This window comes from Lampetra fluviatilis, chromosome 47 (genome assembly GCF_964198595.1).
Source record: "Lampetra fluviatilis chromosome 47, kcLamFluv1.1, whole genome shotgun sequence".
NCBI lineage: Eukaryota > Metazoa > Chordata > Hyperoartia > Petromyzontiformes > Petromyzontidae > Lampetra > Lampetra fluviatilis.
Window position 1 is genome coordinate 6,557,061 of NC_136321.1, and position 20,291 is coordinate 6,577,351.

Below are 20,291 nucleotides of genomic sequence, written 5' to 3' on the forward strand. Positions count from 1 at the left end.
AATGTCATGAATGCGTGCCACACTCGGTGATGAGAGAGACCGCATTTTCTCTGTTGTCGTATTGCGCTCAGCCACCGCCGTCGTGTTTTTCTGCAACTCTGAGATTCGGAGCCGATTCCATATCTTGAGCTATGCATGACGAGCAAACTAATCATCATTGTTTGGCGCTTGCTCAAAAGCGGTTGCACCATCAGTCTGTTGAGGCTATACGGAGGGGTTCTCGTGTCATTGTTGCATCCAGAATTATTATTTTATACATTGGCATGGACGTAAAAAAAAATGACATCATGAATATCAAATGTTGAATTGCTTTTATATTTTTTTATATTTTCTGTAAATAATAATTAAAGTGTTGAGAATGGGGGGGAGGGATGTAGGGGAATACATTTGGCCAATGCAGAAGGTCGTTTGGAATGTAAAAAAAAAGCGATTGTGTAACCACTTTTTTTTACTTGATGATATGAGCCCGTGTGCCAGCGGTGGATGTTTACATTGCAGGATTAGCAAGAGGTGGTGGGCAACTCGGGGAGGCCTGTGTATCCAGCAGTGGACTGAACATGGCTGGTGATGATTTTCCAAACTGCGTGATGCCACGTACAATGAGCTATTGGTCAGGCACGTGGAAAGTTTGCCCTGAACCATGGGGACAAGAGAGATACTCCCTCTGTCAGCTCAAACGACCACACGGATAATTAATCAGACTAATAACCGAATAAACTCCAGCTAATTAATAATAATAAAACATCCCCATCGAGCTACAACGAAAGATTAAAATAATAAAACTTGATATTAAACTGACTGGTAGAATTAGAATAATGTAGGCCTGAGTTAGTTTAGATAATGACGAATTCCGAGTTTATTCGTCATTATAAGGTGCTGGCTAAAGCTGTGAAACGTCTGTTTTTAACAAGAGGGGATGGATACTGCTAAACCGCACACACGTGCAAGCGCGCAAAGCAGTGGCAGCCATAAAAATCGGCGACATACTTTAAGTTATGGATTCATTAAAACATAATAAGAATATCTTCTTGGTTCTTTCGGTAAAGTCACGTAGAAGAGAAATAATACAAAATAAAAATAAAACATAATAAAATAATTCTCACGACGTTTCGGCCACAACGCAAGCTTTTTTTTTTCATTCAGACGCTGTCTCCCCGACAGACCTGGTCTTCACCTGAGGACGGCTGCTTGCGTTGTGGCCGAAACGTCGTGAGAATTATTTTATAAAGTTTTATTTTTATAATTTTATTATTTCTCTTCTACGTGACTTTACCGAAAGAACCAAGAAGATGAATCCCTGCAGTCACGAAAGCTTTAAATCGAAACATAATAAGAATAATAGCTTTCCAGCACCCCGTCAATAAATTCTGGACAAAGCCCTCCCCGTGCAGATGCTTGGGCGTGAGAGAAGTTTGACCATGCTTCACCCTGCTGGTCAGCGCAGGTTTACTGAAGGGGTTCATATTCTTAGGTTTTTTCGGTAAAGTCACGTAGGTAAAAAATTAAAATTAATAAAAGTAAAATAAAAATAAAATAAAAATCACGACGTTTCGGAGGCAACACAAGCTTCCGTCTTCAGGTGGAACCGTCACAGCACGATAGCTGTGTCAAGCTTCAAATCTAGAATTACTGAAGGGGGGGTCGTGATTTGCTCACTGCGCTACGAACCTGGTGACCGGAGTTTTAACTATTGGCCACGACTAAGATCGGTGGTGAATGATGTGCGGGCCGATCCTGAAGGGAGCAATAAGTGGCTGAAATGTTCAAATGTATCTTATTTGAAGCCATCATACTGACATCTCTATCCTGGGGGAGGGTGGTGGGGGGTTGCCCAGAACGGGTTCAGAATATCGCTCCTCAATCACTCGAAAGATCTTACCAGGAATCAAACTCAGGTCGCCGGTTTCACAGGGCAGCACGTCAACCACCGCTGCCGCCACTGCTGCCACCCTCAACTAGTATCCCAGAATGCTGCAGTTGCAACGCAGTGTGACATTTTGTAGAGAATTGCGACAATTAGCGTATGCAAAATAAGAGCAAAATCCGCTTAAATTAGGCGCGCAGAAATGTTGTTATCCCCCCTGCTGTGTTTAAAAACGAAGACAATATTCATTTGCGCCTGACAAGATTGTATTCTACACATGTCGACACATTGCATTAGCGGGCGCTGGAATGAAATTATTTAAATTTGTGGGGGGTTGGGGGGAGTGTATGGCTATGCTGACACGTTCGTAAATTTGTTCAAAATCCATTTGTTTATTTGCACGCTTGGTGTTGAGCTATTGGCATTCGGAGGGCAGGTTTGTCTGATGATTTGACAACAACAACAACAAGAACAACACGTCGCGTTCGCTCGCCGCTTTCGGAAGGGGTGATTGAAAATCTGAGCGATTATTGAATTTGAGCCCTGGTGGTTCACCAAAACGGGAATACTTTTCCAGTCCAGATAAACTTTCTTGTACATTTAGTTCAATTATACTCTTGGCTGTCCTCTGCTGACTGAGCCAAAGAATAAAGTGCTACGAAGTAAAATGATATTTTTTTTTCTTGTTAAATGTCAAAACTAAAAAGGAACACGTGGCTTGCGCTGAGCATCTTGAGAGAATACAACGGCGCTCCACCAGCCGAGCAAACCCAAATTATTATCCGAATCCAGCAGAGGGCACTTGCTTTTTAATTTTGGAAGAGAAGGAAATGCAAAGAGCGAGCTCTCTCGCTCCACTCCGTAACCGATTCCTCAGCCGTGAAGGGGTAGGGGAAGAGAGCACGACACGTGAAAGGACTGCGCGTACATTTCATTGTTGGAGAGAACATTTCCCGCGGCTCCTCGTAGGGAACATTGTGGTTTGATGATGGCCTCGAATATTGACTTTAAAACAAACAACAAAACGTCCTTCAGTGTCGTGCGCCTGCACCCGATTCTCGATGAAAGCACCCCCTGGAGTTGTGGGTGCCCTCTCTCGTCCACCACCGTCCGTGTGGTTGCAGTTGTAATGTGTGTGTGTGTCTGTGTGTGTATGTGTGGGGAGCAGTGGTGTAGCGGTTAGCGCGCTGCGCTACGAACCTGGTGACCCGAGTACGATTCCCGCTCACGGCCAACACCCAGTGACGATTATCTAAACCCGTCCTGGGCCTCCCCTAGGTCGACTCAGCCTCAAATGAGTACCTGGTGCGATGTGAAGCCATCGCCGCTAGGGAGACAAAGGCGGCCGGGCGTGGTGTTGGCCACCCACCCCCTCGTGTGCCGTGCCGGCCTTCATAGGTGCTCGCTAACAGCACTTGCCCCTACAGTCTGTTAAGGCTATACGGGGGATCTTTGTTTTATCTTTGTGTATGTGTGTGGGGGGAGCAATAGTGTAGTGGTTAGCGTGCTGCGCTACAAAGCCGACACCATTGACGATTATCTAAACAGGTTCTGGGCCTCCCCTAGGTCGACTTAGCCTCAAATGAGTACCAGGTGCGGTGTGTAAACATCGCCACTGGGGGAGACAAAGGCGACCGGGCGTGGTGTTGGCCACCCACCCCTTCGTGTGCCATGCCGGCCTTCATAGGTGCTCGCTAACAGTACTTGCCCCACTAGTCCGTCAAGGCTATACTGGGGGGGGGAGCGAACGTCATCTTTGTCTTTGTCATATATTGATGAACCCCCTCGCTAAAGCACTCGTTGTTCTCCTTGCCGTCCGTCAGGATCTGCAGGCGGAGATTGAGGGGCAGCAAGACGCCTTCGGGGGCTTGACGGAGAGCGGGCAGCGCATCCTGCAGTCGCTGGATGGCTCGGAGGGCAGCACTGCCCTGCAGCGAAGGATCGAGAGCGTGAACCAACGGTGGCGTGACCTGCGTGACAAGTCGAGCAAAGCGGGGTCAGTGGGCGGCAGGGGGGGGTGGGAGGGAGGGGGGTGGAAGGGAGGGGGGGTGGGAGGGAGGGGGGGGGTGAGGGGGGGGTGGAAGGGAGGGGGGGTGAGGGGGGGTGGAAGGGAGGGGGCTGAGAAGGGAGTGGAAGGGAGGGGGGTGGAAGGGAGGGGGGTTGGAAGGGAGGGGGGGTGGAAGGGAGGGGGGGTGGAAGGGAGGGGGGGGTGGAAGGGAGGGGGGGTGGAAGGGAGGGGGGGTGTACCTGCTGCTTGAATACCGAGCCACGTTTGACTGATGGTTTGTAATCTGTCGGAAAGTACCAGTTTTCGTTCACGCAACTCAGTTTTCTGGTATTAACAAGGACAGCGCAGCATTGCTGGTAAATGCCTGACAGCTTTTTATAACCACATTCAAATTGTATGGGTAATATATATGCTAATATGTGTTTATCACACCCAATAACACCTCTTGATCCACCATTTGCTTCGCAAAGTCCCCCTACCCCCCACTCCACCACCTCCCCAGCCATTGGCTCCTTTTGAAAAAGATTGTTTGTCAATTTGTGAGCGAGGAGGGCTCTCACCCTTGGCTCGCCCATGCATTTCACCGGTTCACGTCGCTCTCGTCAAGCTGTGCCACTTGTGATAATGCGACCGGGCCCCCGATTTGCGTCCTCGCTGGAGAAAATTAGTCTTGTAATTGGGCAGCTCAAAGCCAATGGGTCATCTCGTGAACACGCTGCCGGGCATCCCTCATTAAAAGCCCCGTTTTCACCGATGCGCGCCCTGAAATAATAAGCGCTTAAACGAATTCCGTGTTTAAACAAACGCGCCTCTGGTCTTCACTCCACCATGAACAAAAAACAGCTATTCTTTAGCCCACGGAGCCTATGGACCTTCCCAACCAATAGTGTGGCAGCATGGAGATGCCATCGTCGTTATCGGCCCACTGCAGCATGAAGGCCTCCCCGACGCCGTCGCCGTTCGCAATGGTTCGGTGTTGCTACCATCCATCTCACTCCTGCACGTGATCGCAACTCGTTGGTGGCCGCTCTGTCAGGTTCCATCATCACCCACCATCACCACCCACCATCCTGTCTCACGATGTGTCCTGCCCAAGCCCACGTTACGTGTTTTGACCCTTACCCGTCGGAACGGAATCGGAAGAAAAACAAAAATAAGATAAATTTATTGGCACCGAGGCTCCCGCAAGGCCATGCGGGAGGGCCTGTGGCGCAGTTTGGCGCCAGCTATCGTAGGTCGCGGCGGTCGTGTCGCTACGGTTCTCTGCCGTGAGTAACGATGTCTTTTAAAACAACGGCACTACGGCTCTCTAAATAAAATTAATGCCAACCGCTTGCGCATTGCAGAGATTCGTCTGTGAACGGCACAGCCACCCTGCAACTTGCAGACATCTCGGAACGGGAAAGGGTTCGCTGCCAATGTGATGTGCCTCCTTCGTGCGTGCTGCTGCCCCCGATCCACGTGTTCCTCGCTTCGGCGTACCTCCAGGCACGGCATGCCACTGCAGCAGACTGGAGGGTCCCCGGAGTGGCTCAAAGAGTTTCTGGCCTGGCTCGATGAGAAGGAAAGAGACCCGAGGGGACAGGCGGACGGAGATGTTGGGGGCGACTGGGAGAGCGTCCACAAGCAGCTGGAGGAAAACAAGGTGCTTGCGAAGGGCTAAATTGTAATACAGGGTGTCCTGAACGATAAATAACCATTACTCAAGAATAATGATAATGAAATAACGAAACTAAACTATTCCTGATCTTGGTTTTATTTTACCGGGTAAGGCTCACTGACCTACGTAGCTCTTTTTCAGGAAGCGACCTGGCGACATATATTAGCTCAACAAAGTGGCTTGTCGCGTGCAAATGTATTGCAGCCAAATACTTTAAACGCACGATGATTCTAAATATAGAGTGAAAAACCGAAGGACCCAGAGAAAAATCCACATGACCCCGGGGAGAACATGCAAACTCCAAATATACAGGCATCAGCGTCAGGATCGAATCCACGATCTCCTGTATACCAGGCGAGGAAGTTAACATCTCACCACCGTGGTGCCCCTTTTGCCGTGATGACAAGAGCATTGTCAGCAAATGGCAGTGCGGCAAAATTCACTGTTGTACTGTACTATGCTAAAACGTCTATGCTTCCCAAGGGGTCTATTGACTAATTTCAAACTGCCCTATACTGTAAGTATAGTCTTTTACGAATGGACGATACCTTCATGGGTACCCCTGTAAAGGCATGCACATGTCTGATACATTAGAGGGTGATTACACAAAAGGTAATGTAAATTAATTAACTGCCATGGCAAGGGTGTATAATCAAAAAGTTAGTACACGGTTGTCCATCACAACATCAGTGCTGTCTGTAAGTCAGTCAATATTTACTCAAATGCAGTTTGACCGTGACCCAAGACGAGAGGAGCGCAATTCACTTCTTCAGGAAATGCTGACGGGTTTTTTGTTGCACAGGCTGCGTGTGTGCTTTAAATACAAAAAATTGTCACGTGATTCTCGAAACTCACGGTTTTGTAACCCTTGCACTGTTGTTCTCTTTGGGTGGGTTATTTTTTTTTCCTCGTCATTGAGAGATTTCACGAGCAATGCGAGTTGCAGGACGTCTGGGCCACCTTGAACCTCGAAGTTGTTGTTTTTTTCAGGCAGTACTGACAGAACACGACCTTATTCCGTGTAGAGAGCTCTTTAGCCAAGATTAGGACATTTGGGAAAACGGAGACAATGTTAGCAAATAGCCTATGAACTTCTTGTATCAACAATTATGTTACTGTGCCTTAAATAGCCCAGGAGTCGGACACGGAGCCGAGCTCTGGACTGATTCGTACCGAGTAAGTGCGTAAAACTGGACATCTGTCATGAGTCGAATATGCATAGAATTCGTAATGTTGAATGGCAAGGCCATTTATCAACCACTGAGCTCAAACACAAATCAAAGTGGACACCACTTAGTGCAATAATCCAAATATAATTCTTCCTTTGGGCTCGTCTTGTCCTAAGAATGCCAGGCAGTGGAATTCTAGGCGTCAGATTAGTCCACAAACCAGAAGGGAAACGAAATCTATGGAGAACACCATGCAAAATGGAACACTTTGTCTAATGGGTTTATTAAATTATGACCGCATCTGATCACTTGGTGATACAAGAATATATTTTGCCAAAACGACTTGTCGATTAGGGACCGTTGATAGGGCAATCCATAAAACTAGGTTTCTGTTTCATTGATGTTTTACAAAATAATTTCTTACATTTATAAATGTAACAGCAAAACATAATGTTTGAGGGCGCTGCGTTTGCAGCTCACTGGCCTGTTTATCTGATGAGAAGACAATGGTTCTTCTGTGCCAGACATCCCCCCATCAAATTCTTCAAACACAAAGGGGACATGCCCTGTACCAGCTAAAAATATATATTTATGTGTAAGCCCAGAACATACTGTGCCCAAGAAAATTACCCTTAAAGGCAGGCGCATCGGTGCGTTTCCCTCTTTTCCCCGTTTGTTTACCCAATTATCATAATTTCCTAATTGAGGGACAAGCTCCATTAGCCATGCAGACCAGTCAGCCTGCACAGATAGACCCTTGAATCTGGAGCACGTTATAAACACACGTTTTGTGACACACGTGTTTTAATTACCTTCTTGACCTGTCTTCATTTTCTTCAAATTTTGTGCGGTTTTTTCTTTCTCCAGTACCCTTCCAGTCCTGTGTAAACAAATGCATTCAGTCAGGCTTGAATATCTTTCGTGTGATCTGTAACCCCACTCCTAACTCTTTTCTCGAAGCACCTTCTCTGGAACACGCAGTCCTGAATTCTAGACACACAGACTCCTTTGCAGTGGCATTATCTGGTCCACACATCAATCACGTGTGGGCATTATCCTTTTCTCATTCTTCCTGTGGACCCCATGGTTTAACAGGCAGTTGAGATTTTATAGATTATGGTTGATGGGAGCCTGGAGAGGGAATAGCTTTTACAATGCCTTGATCAGCCCTCAGGCTATTGACTGCAAGTCACAGGGAAGGCCTAAAGATGTGCAGCTGTCAGTCTCATAGTGAGCACAGCATGTACATCTGAGGTACAAAAATCCACGATGTATCATCGGAAGCAGAATATCTCAGAATACTGGAAGAAGGAGGGGGGGGGGGGGAGTTAGATGTAACTCACAAAAATAAACTATTAACGTCACATAAAAACTGGCATATTTGTTCGGACAGCTACCTTGCAAAAGTGGACAATTGTGGGACATCCAGGACCTTTGCTAACCCTAGGAGCACCATCAACCTGGAATACTGGATCATTCGGATCTGGAGACCTGTACCGAACCCAGCTTCTGTCGCTGTTCGTGAACTCATCACTCGCTCACTCGGTGTGTGTCGACCTCGCTCTGCCCCATTGCAGAAATTCAGAGAGGAGCTTCAAGTGAAAGAGGTGGAGATCATCTCCGCGATGGACACGGCGGAAATGATCCCGTCGGAGGAACAAGTGAACGATGGTAAAAAAAAAAGGAATTGTTGTAACAATAGGAATTTGGCATGATTCTTTTTAGGAGGGCATGCGCAAACTCAGGGAAAAGGGCATGTCACACAGTGAATGTCAAGCGAACATTAAACAAATGTTGAAGGTTAAAGAGAATGAGTGATGATATGATCTGCTTTTGTCTATGTTGTGTTGCTGGCTGCCTGACATGTTGGACCCTTCGGCCTGTGCTCAGCATCTGTGGTTTTAAAAATGAAAGAAAATGCAGTCTACGTTAGCTCCCACGCCGCTGTGTATGATATTTATGAGCCCCCAACGCTTGAAAGACCCCGCAATGACCAACTTGGTGCAGTGTGATCAAACGAACTGTCATGACTTGGGAGGCCTTAATCCAGCAGTGGATTGACTGTAAATAAAAATTAATTCCGGTAATTTCAATCTGTAATTGAAAAATCAGCTCTAGCTCACACTCCCTATGTTTATGATGAAGGTATGTACCTTCATCATAAACGTAGGGGATGGTGAACTTCAGTCTAAGTAACGCTTCTAAGCCTTGACAAAGCCTTGGGAAATTGCCGTTCCAAATTTATCAAATTGTATTTTCCCTCTGGGCGTCGTACAACTTGGAATGCAATTAACAGATCGTGTTGACTCTGCTGATTTAAAACAAAATGGGAAAAAAATCCATCAGTTTCAAGACAGTCCCGCATCGATTCATATTTGATTTATTTTTATTTCTCTACACTAGTTTGTTGTGTGTGCACGTTTATTTATTTCTCCATTATATCAATGCATCTCTGTGCGTTTACATTTGATTGCTTTTTTTCGTATCCTCGTAGTTTTTTTTATATTTCGACCTTTTGGATTCATTTCACACGCAGTTGTCAAGCCGTCGGAATAGCGCACGAAGAAATGTGTGTATGTGTGCGTGTGTGCCCTCGCGCTCCCTGCACAAAGTAAACTTTTTTTGTTACATTTCGACCCGTTTGGGCCCCATTTCGCATCTGTCATCTCTCCAGTGTCCCTTCTCGGCCCATCAAGCCGTAAAAAAATAAATCAACAAAACAAACACAGCAACAACCGGCCGCCTCTAGACAGCGCTTTGGGTAATCGTGCAAAATCACCAAGACAAAAACGCCCTGATGTCTGTCATCACACACACACACACTGACTGTGGTAAAACCAAGCCCTGCGTGTACTTCACAGCGGGAATGCTCTTGCTAGGCAGCGGCGGTCGTGTTGTACACTGAAATTAAACGGCGGCCTCCTTGAGCTGTGGCGCATGCGGGGTTAGCCGTTGGATCGGTGGTCCACAGGTGCCGGTGTAACAGGCCGTAGTCTACCCCCAGGCCGTGGTATACCCGGGGTTAAAACGGCCTAGGCTAGATTATACCCGGGTATATTATGGCCTAGGCCAATCTATACTCTGGGGTATATTATGGCCTAGGCCATATTATACCCCTCTAGGCCAAATCATAACCCCGTGATAGTAATAGTGTTGAGCGATATACACATGAATTACTACATTTTTCGAACATTTTATTTAAAACTATAAACACGTAAACTTTTGATTGCTTCAACCAGAAAAACGTTAATAATAATAACCCTAACCTTAACCCTAACCCTAAAAATGCTTCAATTGATCAAATTGAGATTCTTACTTCCATTTATATGCTTTTTAGATATCGATTGAAGTTCGTTTGAACTATCACTTGGGGCATATTCTGGCCTGGAGGGCTATGGTCTGGCCCAGTCTAGTTTAAACCCCCGGGGGGTATAGTTTAGCCGAGGACACTTTATCCCCCCCAGGTTTAATCTAGGTAGGGGTTATTCTAGCCTGTTACACCGGGTTCGATTTCCGCTCGTGTGGGATAAAACCCACCTGGTGGTTGATGTGGGTTAGATTGTGACAGGTAAATCGGCGAGACGCTATCGTCATCATCATCATCACCAACATCATCCTCAGCAACGCCATCATCCTCAACATCATCACCACATTCCTCAAATTGATCGTCGTTACTGCCGTCATCATCATGAACACCATCGTCATATTCATCCTTCTCACCATCAATAACCTCGTGTCATAATATCGTTGTCATCGTCATAATTATCTTCATAATCTTCCTCCTCATTGTTACAACCCACAACCATCATCATCGTCATCGTAATCACCACCTTCATCATCGCCAGCATCATCATCATGATCACCATCATCACCATCCTGCTCACGCACATTTGACAGTGCGCATAATGCTGAAATACACAATGAAATGTGATGGATGGAAATAAGCGTAACTCCATCAGCCATTGATCTATACATCAAAACTGAGTGTTTTCCTCCCGCCTGTCACATCGATATCATCGTTGACCGCTTCACTCAGGGCTACGTTACAGGAACTGTAATATACGGCAGATCAGAGCACGTGGATTCACAATCATAGTTCGAATCCTGGTCGGGCATTAATTCTACCCATCATCCTTCCAGGGCCAATAAAATATCTTACCATTGCATGAGACATCAACGGTTGCTTTCGTTTGTCAAATCTATGGTCTCGCTCCCCGTAATAAGAATGTGGAATTTCCACTCGTGACTCGGAGATATTAACAGCATTCTTAGGTTTTTTCGGTAAAGTCACGTAGGTAAAACATTAAAATTAATAAAAGTAAAATAAAATAAAAATCACGACGTTTCGGAGGCAACACAAGCTTCCGTCTTCAGGTGGAACCGAGGCTTGTGTTGCCTCCGAAACGTCGTGATTTTTATTTTATTTTACTTTTATTATTTTTTTTTATGTTTTACCTACGTGACTTTACCGAAAAAACCTAAGAATATGAATCCTTGCAGTCACGAAAGCTTCAAATCTAGAATATTAACGGTAGTTTGCGCACCTCCTCGTCCGTGTTCGATCGAATATTCCATGGTATTTACTTCACGATTTATAAAGGAGTGGTGGGACAGTGGTTAGCAAACTGCACTTAGAACTCGACGACGTAGGTTTAAATCCCAGCCGCATCTACCATCAGTGACACGTGACGTCCGAAGCAGTCCTGGGCCCCCCCCCCCCTCACTCCACAATCCGCAGTGACCAATGTGGTGAAGTATGGTCAAACTAAATCTCTTGGCCATTACGTCGTGAGGAGGTCATTTGTAAATTCATCAATCAGTGAATTTACAAATGGCCCCTATTACGTCTTCGATTATCTCATTAGACGGCTGTGATCGTGTGCTGTGACCGCAGGACTATGTGATGGGCAGCAGAGGACGTGGCACAAAACTATGTCGTTGTATGTTCCCATGCTCCCCAACCTGCAATGACCAGCGTGGGGAGGCCCTCATCCAGCAGCAGTTCGACAAGGGTCGTACATTTCACGTAATAATAATAATTTACTTATTTCATAAATGGTAATTTACTTATTTAGTAGCTCTGTGATGTCATCATTCTAGACCATTCAGAGGCACAGTGTGGTTCACCGCTTAGCTGTAAAATGTCTGAATAGACTCATTTTCATCATGAACCCGATGCAGATTGCACGTTTGGAACAAACATTGGGAGGGTGGGCAGCGTGGGGCAGAGACGAGTGGCAGGTAGTTCCAGTTCAGGCAGCCAGTTGGCTCCACGTGTGTTCTCGCAGCAGTGGATTGACAACGGGGCTGCATATGCGCGGCGTGCGTGTCCCTGCAGCTGGCGACGTAACAAGCAGTAGCAGCAGCAGGCCGGCGGTCTGGAGCGAGCGCCTGGAAAAGGTCACGGCCGCGGCGGAGCAGCGAGCGAGCCGTCTCTCCTGGGCCCTCGCTCGCCTCGGGGTGCTTCAGGCCTCGCTGGACGACCTGCACGGCCGGCTCGGCCATCGGGCCGCTGAAGGGACGCCCGGGACTCCGGAGGGCCAGGCGGGGGGGCCTTGCGGCGACCCCGACGGCGACCAGGAGGTGCGGTGACGCCGACGGACGGGGCGCCTACGCTGCCGCGTGGAATCCCGCGGAGTTAATACGACGTAGCCGCTTTGCCTTGTGTGTGTGTGTATGTTGTGGGGAGCGGTAGTGTAGTGGTTAGCGCGCTGCGCTATGAACCCGGCGACACAAGTTCGATTCCCGCTCACGGCCAACACCAGTGACGATTATCTGAACCGGTCCCCGGCCTCCCCTAGGTCGACTCAGCCTCAAATGAGTACCTGGTGCGGTGTGTAAACATTGCCACTAGGGAGACTAAGGTGGTCGGGCGTGGTGCTGGTCACCCACCCCCTCGTGTACCGTTCCGGCCTTCATAGGTGCTCGCTAACAGCACTTGCCCCTACAGTCTGTTAAGGCTATATGGGGGATCTTTGTATGTTGTGGGGAGCGGTGGTGTAGCGGTTAACGCTATGCGGCGCTACGAACCCGACGAGCCGAGTTCGATTCCCGCTCAAGGCCAACACCGGGGACGATTATCTGAACCGGTTCTGGGCCTCCCCTAGGTCGACTCTGCCTCAAACGAGTACCTGGTGTGGTGTGTAAGCATCACCACTGGGGAGATAAAGGCGGCCGAGCCTTGTGCTGGCCACCCCCCACCCCCTCGTGTGCCGTGCCAACCTTCATCGGTGCTCACTAACAGCACTTGCCCCAACAGTCTGTTCAGGCTATACGGGGGATCTTTGTTTTGTATATATGTTGAACTTCTTTTGCGCCGAACGTAGCTAAACCGTGCTAACCGGAGCCCTCCATGCTTTCACAGCGGGGCGAGGCTTGGTCTAGAAGTATGTTTGGCGTACGATGAAAACAAACGTCACCATTGTCATCATTGTCACCGCCTGATTGGGCCCGCTACGTGTTTGTCACGCACGGGCGCAAAGCGGCGCTGACATTTAATCTCTGCCAAAACTGGCGGCACCACACGCCAAGAGGTGTCGCTCGCGCGCGTTGGAGAAATGATGGAGACGTCGCGGGGAGAAGCCGCGCTAGTCCCCCTACTCTCTGCGTAGCGATTGCACGAGTTAGGAAATGACACGTTTCAGCATTTTTTGTTGTTGTCATCATCGTCGTTCTTTTCTTCGTCCTGCGACAAAACAGAAAATCATTTCTGGCAGAATGACGAAAGTGTGCTGCTGGTTACAGAATTACATCTTCTTGGTTCTTTCGGTAAAGTCACGTAGAATGGAAATAATAAAATAATAAAAGTAAAACATAAAAAAGAAATTATGTTGCATTTTTATTATTTTATTATTTCCATTCTACATAATAAAATAAATATGCTTTATTTTTATTATTTTATTATTTCCATTCTACGTGACTTTACCGAAAGAACCAAGAAGATGAATCCCTGCAGTCACGAAAGCTTTAAATCGAAATTACAGAATTACATGTTTCGCAGCGTGGAAAGTGACACACCAAACTCCCCCCCCCCCGCCCCCCTCAATTATAATTACAATTCTGACCTATAGAGAGCCACATGGGTGCTGCCACAGTGGTGTAACGACGAGCAGACTGAAATTGCAGTTCGGCTGTTGAAACTGTGGGGGGTAAGTTTACGAAAGCCGCCCACCTGTTTCAATGCAAGCCAGCAGTGCAAATGGATTCACCGCAGTGAGTCAGTCGGCGTGCTCGCGTGACGTGGGGTCAAGCGCGGGTAGCTCCCGCCTCTTCAATAACTCACCAGTGTGAGGACCACCACACACCGCCTGCAAAGGCTATTTTCAAATTTGTGTATTGTCAGGGGCCAAACGAAAGGCTACCAGGGGCCGTTCGTGGCCCGCGGGCCTTGCAGTGCAGAACACCTGGATAGATGGAGCTCTCTGGCGCTCCCTCGAGTGCACGGGTGGGGAACCTTTTTTCTGCCAGGGGCCATTTGGTTATTTATAACATCATTCGCGGGCCATACAAAATTATCAATAAAAAAATTAGGCTTTTATATTTGGTCAAACATTTAATTAACTCACCCCTAATGCGATGGCTGGAACTGCATCTCTTTGGTGAGGCGTGTGATGTTAGCTGGTATTGATGATGTTGCTTCTCGCAATGGCTTTTCCAGGTTTGCTCCTAGATTTATTGAATTTCGAGTCCCGCCTGCGGTTGCCTTGGCAGGGCCAGACCAAATGATTTCGTGGGCCTCATACGGCCCGCGGGCCGGACGTTCCCCGCCCCTGCTCTAGTGGAAGGCCCTGCTTGCCAGCGGTGTCACAAGCAATCGGTGGCATTGCTGGAGCCCTTACCCCCTTACCCTTGAGAGTGCGCGCGAGCACACGCTCTCGCGTGGTGACAACGGCGAGCTGAGATCGTGACTCCTCGGGTCGCTTCACGATTGGGAAGCGGGACGCCGCCACCGCTCTCGGCGGGGACGTTAAAGGCCATGGGGCCCATCTGTCCGACAGCAGACGCGGGGTGCCAAGTGTCACTCGTTGTATGCAAAGGACATTGTTTGTTTGTTTGTTGTTGTTGTTACCGCCAAAGCAAAAATTTGACGAGAAAACAACACCCTTGGCGTCTGCGCCCTTGGCAGCGGTGAGGGAGAAGCCATCATCGTAAACACGCCGTGCACAGCTTAAATTAACGACCCTGCACGTATATTCATCGGAGGCGTTAAACCAAAAACAACTTCAAAGCGGCCATGGTCACGTGAGCGAGAGACTTAAGAGGCCTCCTGAGGGTCCCGTTAAACAGGGCATTGAAGCGAATTCAAAAGGTAGAGATGCAAACCTGCATTCGTTTGTATTCTTAGGTTTTTTCGGTAAAGTCACATAGGTAAAAAATTAAAATTAATAAAAGTAAAATAAAATAATTATTTTTATTTTATTTTACTTTTATTAATTTTTATTTTTTACCTACGTGACTTTACCGGAAAAACCTAAGAATATGAATCCTTGCAGTCACGAAAGCTTCAAATCTAGAATGCATTCGTTTGCTCAGGACACTGCTGGTGGAAGGGCTTCCACGAGAGGTAGCTCTTAGAGTGGCGTACTCTTTCACGCAGACCACAGAAATGTTTATTTACACACCTCCAAGTTGCGTGGTTGGCGATGTTACGGTGCGAAAGAAGTTCAACATTTTGGAAGTTGTTGGAGTCCCCACATTTTACCCCACCATACGTGACCTGCCAATCGACTCACCGGGGCATCCACGTTTTTACTGCCGAGTGGACAGGGAGGGATTTTACAAACTTGCTCTATTGTTGCAACTGCCACGCCAGGAGAAGGAGGCAGCGAGCTGGCAGTGTCTGGATTACAAGTCCAGTGAGCTCACGATAACACCACGGCGGCATCCCTAAACACCGTACTCGGCTTAGGTGAACGACCATGAACAATTAAATGAGCGGCATTGAAAGGTGACTTCAAAAGCTGCCGTGTATTTTTTCGTGAGAGAGACGTTACGTGGCACCGTTTGAGTCTTCCCTTTTAAAGAGTCGTTTAGTCGAATTCACCGACGCAGAAACTCCAGCGTGTTCGCATTACGATGTCCCAAAATTTTTGGCATGACGATGTCGGCCTCCTGAAGAAGCACGCGAACGTCGGACATGGTGCCAAACGGCACGCAGTACCGACCCGAAAACACCTTGGCCAGCAACAACCGCGAAAATCCTGACGCGGTCCAATTAACCAGCAATGAGAATTAATTGCCGTTGCGTTTCTCTCTAATTGAACTTCACGCCTCGTTCCCTGCCACCCGGGCCCCCCTCCAGAGCATCGAGGAGGAGTCGTCGTCGAGGCCATTGGCCGAGGAGCTGAGGTCGGTGGAGGAGGCGGCGGGCGAGCTCGCCTCCGCCGGCGTCGTCCTCTCGTCGTCCACCCAGCAGAGGCTGCAGGAAGTGACGTCCACGTGGCGGGAGATGCAGGTGAGCAGCATCGGCGGTGGCCGGAGCTGTCGAGTCGCGAAGGCGGTGCGGCTGCACCGTGTCGCGCGGGAGGGTGGAGACACGCCAGAGGTCGCAAACGGGTTTTGATTCCTTACCCGTACCCGTAACCGGCCACACCAGGGTCGCAAACGGGTACCCGTACCCGGCCGTACCCGTACCCTACCCGTACCCGGGTATGGGTATCGGGTACCTGATTGCGACCTCTGGGTTGAAGCCATGTTGCAGGCGCGGGTGGGCTGATTCTAGGAACTTGAATTGTGAGAAGAGACAAGACGTTGGGAAATGAGTGACAAACGGTGACTCACCAGTGACTCGCGGCCTACCCATACCCGTACCCGGCCACACCAGGGTCGCAAACGGGTACCCGTACCGAGGCCGGGTACGGGTAGCCGGGTATCAGGTAGGGTACGGGTATCGGGTACCCGATTGCGACCTCTGAGACACGCTCGGCTGCCCTCAGAATCAGTATTTAAGGTGACTTAAAGCTTTCGCGACTGCAGGAATTGATATTCTTTGGGTCTTTCGGTAAAGTCACGTAGATAGAAATAAAAAAAAAATATCATGACGTTTCGATCGCAACGCAAGCCTGATGACGTTGCGATCGAAACGTCGTGAGATTTTTATTTCTATTCACGTGACTTTACCGAAAGACCCAAAGAATACAGTATCTGAAGGTTTGCTGTTTTTCGATTTTTTTGTTTGTTGTCCTTCCTGCCCCCGGCACCTCCGATTAGCACGGTTGGCTACGTACGGTGCGAAAGAAGTTCACCGTACGTACATGCAAACGCGGATCAGCAGCTGTGCCTCGTGTCAGGCCACAACTGTAGAACCAGGCTGAGGCAGCTGTCGCATGGGCTTCAAATGAGAGCAGGTGTCATCCTTGAGCCACTTACGATTAAAGAACAATTAGTGAGTATTGCTAGTGCCTGGTTGACATATGCACATGTGGTTCCTATTTATACACGACGTATAGATTTACACAAAACGTGTCACGCAATCTTGTACAAGCACTCAATTGTGGTTTGGAAATTTAAATAACCATTCCTCATAACAAATGCTCAATTGTTTTTTTGTTAATCATGAATTAAACTATCCTTGAAGACCAAACCAACAAATACAAAAAATTACCTAAAAATGTAAACCCACAAACACCTTCGTTTTAATAATCATCAAACAAACCTCGATGTAGCATCGACGAGTGATGTACGGCCGATAAAGCGACGCTGTTATGTAATTGTGTTGCATGCGGTATTTTACCATTAGCATGCACATTTTTATTAGCTTTTAGATCTCACCAGGGTGTGTGTTAGCTTGATCATGGGAGCATAAGGCACAGTGACTGAACCTTAGCAAACGCACAATTCTCACGAAGCCCATCCTGGGGATGAGTGCAGGTAATGGATGGCATTTCTATCTCCTTAAGCAATGACCTTTGGGGTCAGCCCCATAGCTTGCCCTTCCTAAATTCAAAATAATTCTTCGTGCCTTCTCCTTCGGAGCAAATTATAGCGTGCCAAGTGCAGATCTTTCACGTCAATTCATTTCTCGCTCGTCAAGGTTACAAATTACCTTGGCATTTCTAAGACCCCCCCCCCCCACCCCCGTCTGCCACAATTAAAATCTGAAATGGAAGGGAATGTCGCGTTTGTGCTCACGCGCTCGGATTTTTCCCGTCACGCCGCGTTTCTCCCCGCCCCCCCCTTCTCCCGCCGCTGTCGATCGCCGCTTTTTTCATTTTGTCCCAAGGAGCAGCAGTTGCTTCCGTGACGTTGGGCAGCACCGGCGAGGCCCATCGAGCAGAGAATGCGCGCTCCCAGAATTCACAGAAGACAAATGCGTTCCTCCGTTCATCACTCGCTATCTCGGCTGCGCCCGGCGGCGTCGAAACGATGAATTGCCGCAGCGCGCACTACCGATGGCGAAATAAAACAATCATCTCGGGGGGGGGGGGGAATAAAAGCTCCCGTATACTTTTCAACAGTTTAAATCAGGGGTCCTCAAACTTTTTAAACAGGGGGCCAGTTCACTGTCCCTCAGACCGTTGGAGGGCCGGACTATAGTTAAAAAAAACTATTAACAAATTCCGCTGCACACTGCATATATCTTATTTTGAAGTGAAGAAACAAAACGGGAACAAATACAATATTTAAAATGAAGAACAAGTAAAGTTAAATCAACAAACTTGCCAGTATTTCAATGGGAACTATGGGCCTGCTTTTGGCTAATGAGATGGTCAATGTCCGGTTCCATATTTGTCACTGCTAGTCGTAACAAGTGATGCAAGTGTGCATCCGTTAGTCTAGATCTGGTTGGAGATTTCAAATGTTTCATTCTGGAAAAAGTTTGTTCACAGACATAAGCGCTGCCAAAGATGGTTGCCATTTTGAGTGCATGGTTCCTGAAATGAGGATATGTCTCAGAGGGGAGAAATGCATAGAAATTATGAAGGCTGTTTGACTTGAATGCGTCTTTCAGAGAGTCACAATTCTGCAGTTCAGCCAGTTCCATTTGGTAAATTGTATCCACATTTTCAATGTCAATAGAAAATGGGTTACGGAAAAGCTGTATGTCCTGTTCAAGGAGATGAAGCACTTTAAATCTAAATTGGAACTCCTTTTGCAATTTTTCCAGTGAATCCACACATGTTTTGTTTGGGAATGCAACCAATGGTTTTTCCGCTAACAGATTTTGAGTTGTGGGGAGATGGCAGAAGTTTTCCTCCTTCACTTGTTTGATGAGGAGGCCTAATTTTACTTCAAATGCTTTGACGTGTGATTGCATATCACAGATGAGCTTCCCCTTTCCTTGAAGTTGCACATTGAAACTGTTGAGTAGCTCTGTTACATCTGTCAGAAAGGCAAGGTGCCATTTCCATTCTGCATCATTGAGCTCTGGTACTTCTTTGTTTTTTGAAAACAGAAAAGCTGTAATCTGTGGAAGTAAGTCATAGAAACGTTTCAAAACTCTCCCTCGACTCCGCCAACGGACTTCTGTGTGGTACAGAACATCTTCATAGTCAACATTTAGCTCAGACAGAAATTCCTGAAATTGTCTGTGGTTTAGTGCATGAGCTCTAATGAAGTTAACACAAGATACCACAATTTTCATAACAGAGTCCCACTTCAGTGATTTACTACACAGCGCTTGTTGGTGGATGAGGCAGTGTATGGCTATTGGATGAGAATGGTTATGTTTGTCCATCTCTAGGTTAATGCAAGCAATTACTCCTTTCTTAGACCCCACCATGCTAGGAGCACCATCAGTTGTCACACTGGCTAGTTTAGCCCAGTTCAGCTCCAAACCATTCACAGTTTGGCAAACCTTTTCATAGATATCCTCTCCTGTAGTTGTTCCTTTGATGCTTTGCAGTGCAGCAAGCTCTTCTGTGACTTCGAAATAGTCATTCGTCCCACGAATAAAAATTAGAAGTTGTGCAGAATCACGAACATCATTGCTTTCGTCGAGTGCCAAGGAAAAATAGAAAAGTTTTTTTGCGAAGTTTTGCAAATGCTGATGGAAATTGTCTCCCATTTCTTCAATCCTCCGTGTAATTGTTGGTCCTGAAAGACTCACTGTAATAAATAAATCGGCCTTCTCTGGACACATCTCTTTGGCAACAGAAAGAAGGCATTCTTTAACAAATTCTCCCTCAACGAATGGTCTGCCAGTGCACACTATTAGCTTGGCAACTTGAAAACTTGCTCGCAGTGATGAAATATTTAGCTGCTTCTGCCTCACAAAAGTATTTTGCTGAGTTGTTAATGTATTTTTCAGTTTTAATATTTTATCTTTTCTCACTTCTCCGACCAAACAATCATATTTATCTTTATGTTGAGTGTCATAGTGTCGACATAAATTGTATTCTTTGAACACAGACACTATATTCTGGCATATCAGACACACAGCTCTTTCCTTGTACTGCATGAAAAAGTAATCATAAGTCCACTGTTTTTTGAATATCATACACTCCGAGTCAATTTTTCTCTTTCTTGACATCATTGTTTCCTAGGGAGTCAAAATTGCTATTAGTAAAATATCAATATATATACAGCGCTACAAAAACAATATACCAGCAATAACTTTGCCCACACAGAGACATACAGACTGCACTGCCC

General features: G+C 47.2%; 1 protein-coding gene across 1 annotated transcript in view; it reads left to right on the top strand.

The window, feature by feature from the left end:
• LOC144947799 (dystrophin-like) overlaps positions 1 to 20,291 on the top strand; it is a 330,156-nt gene that overhangs the window by 222,391 nt on the left and 87,474 nt on the right. The window contains exons 33-37 of the mRNA XM_078877152.1: positions 3,688 to 3,860; positions 5,361 to 5,517; positions 8,279 to 8,372; positions 12,040 to 12,284; positions 16,003 to 16,155. Of these exons, the coding sequence (XP_078733278.1) occupies positions 3,688 to 3,860; positions 5,361 to 5,517; positions 8,279 to 8,372; positions 12,040 to 12,284; positions 16,003 to 16,155 (822 nt within the window). The remainder of the gene's footprint in view (positions 1 to 3,687; positions 3,861 to 5,360; positions 5,518 to 8,278; positions 8,373 to 12,039; positions 12,285 to 16,002; positions 16,156 to 20,291) is intronic.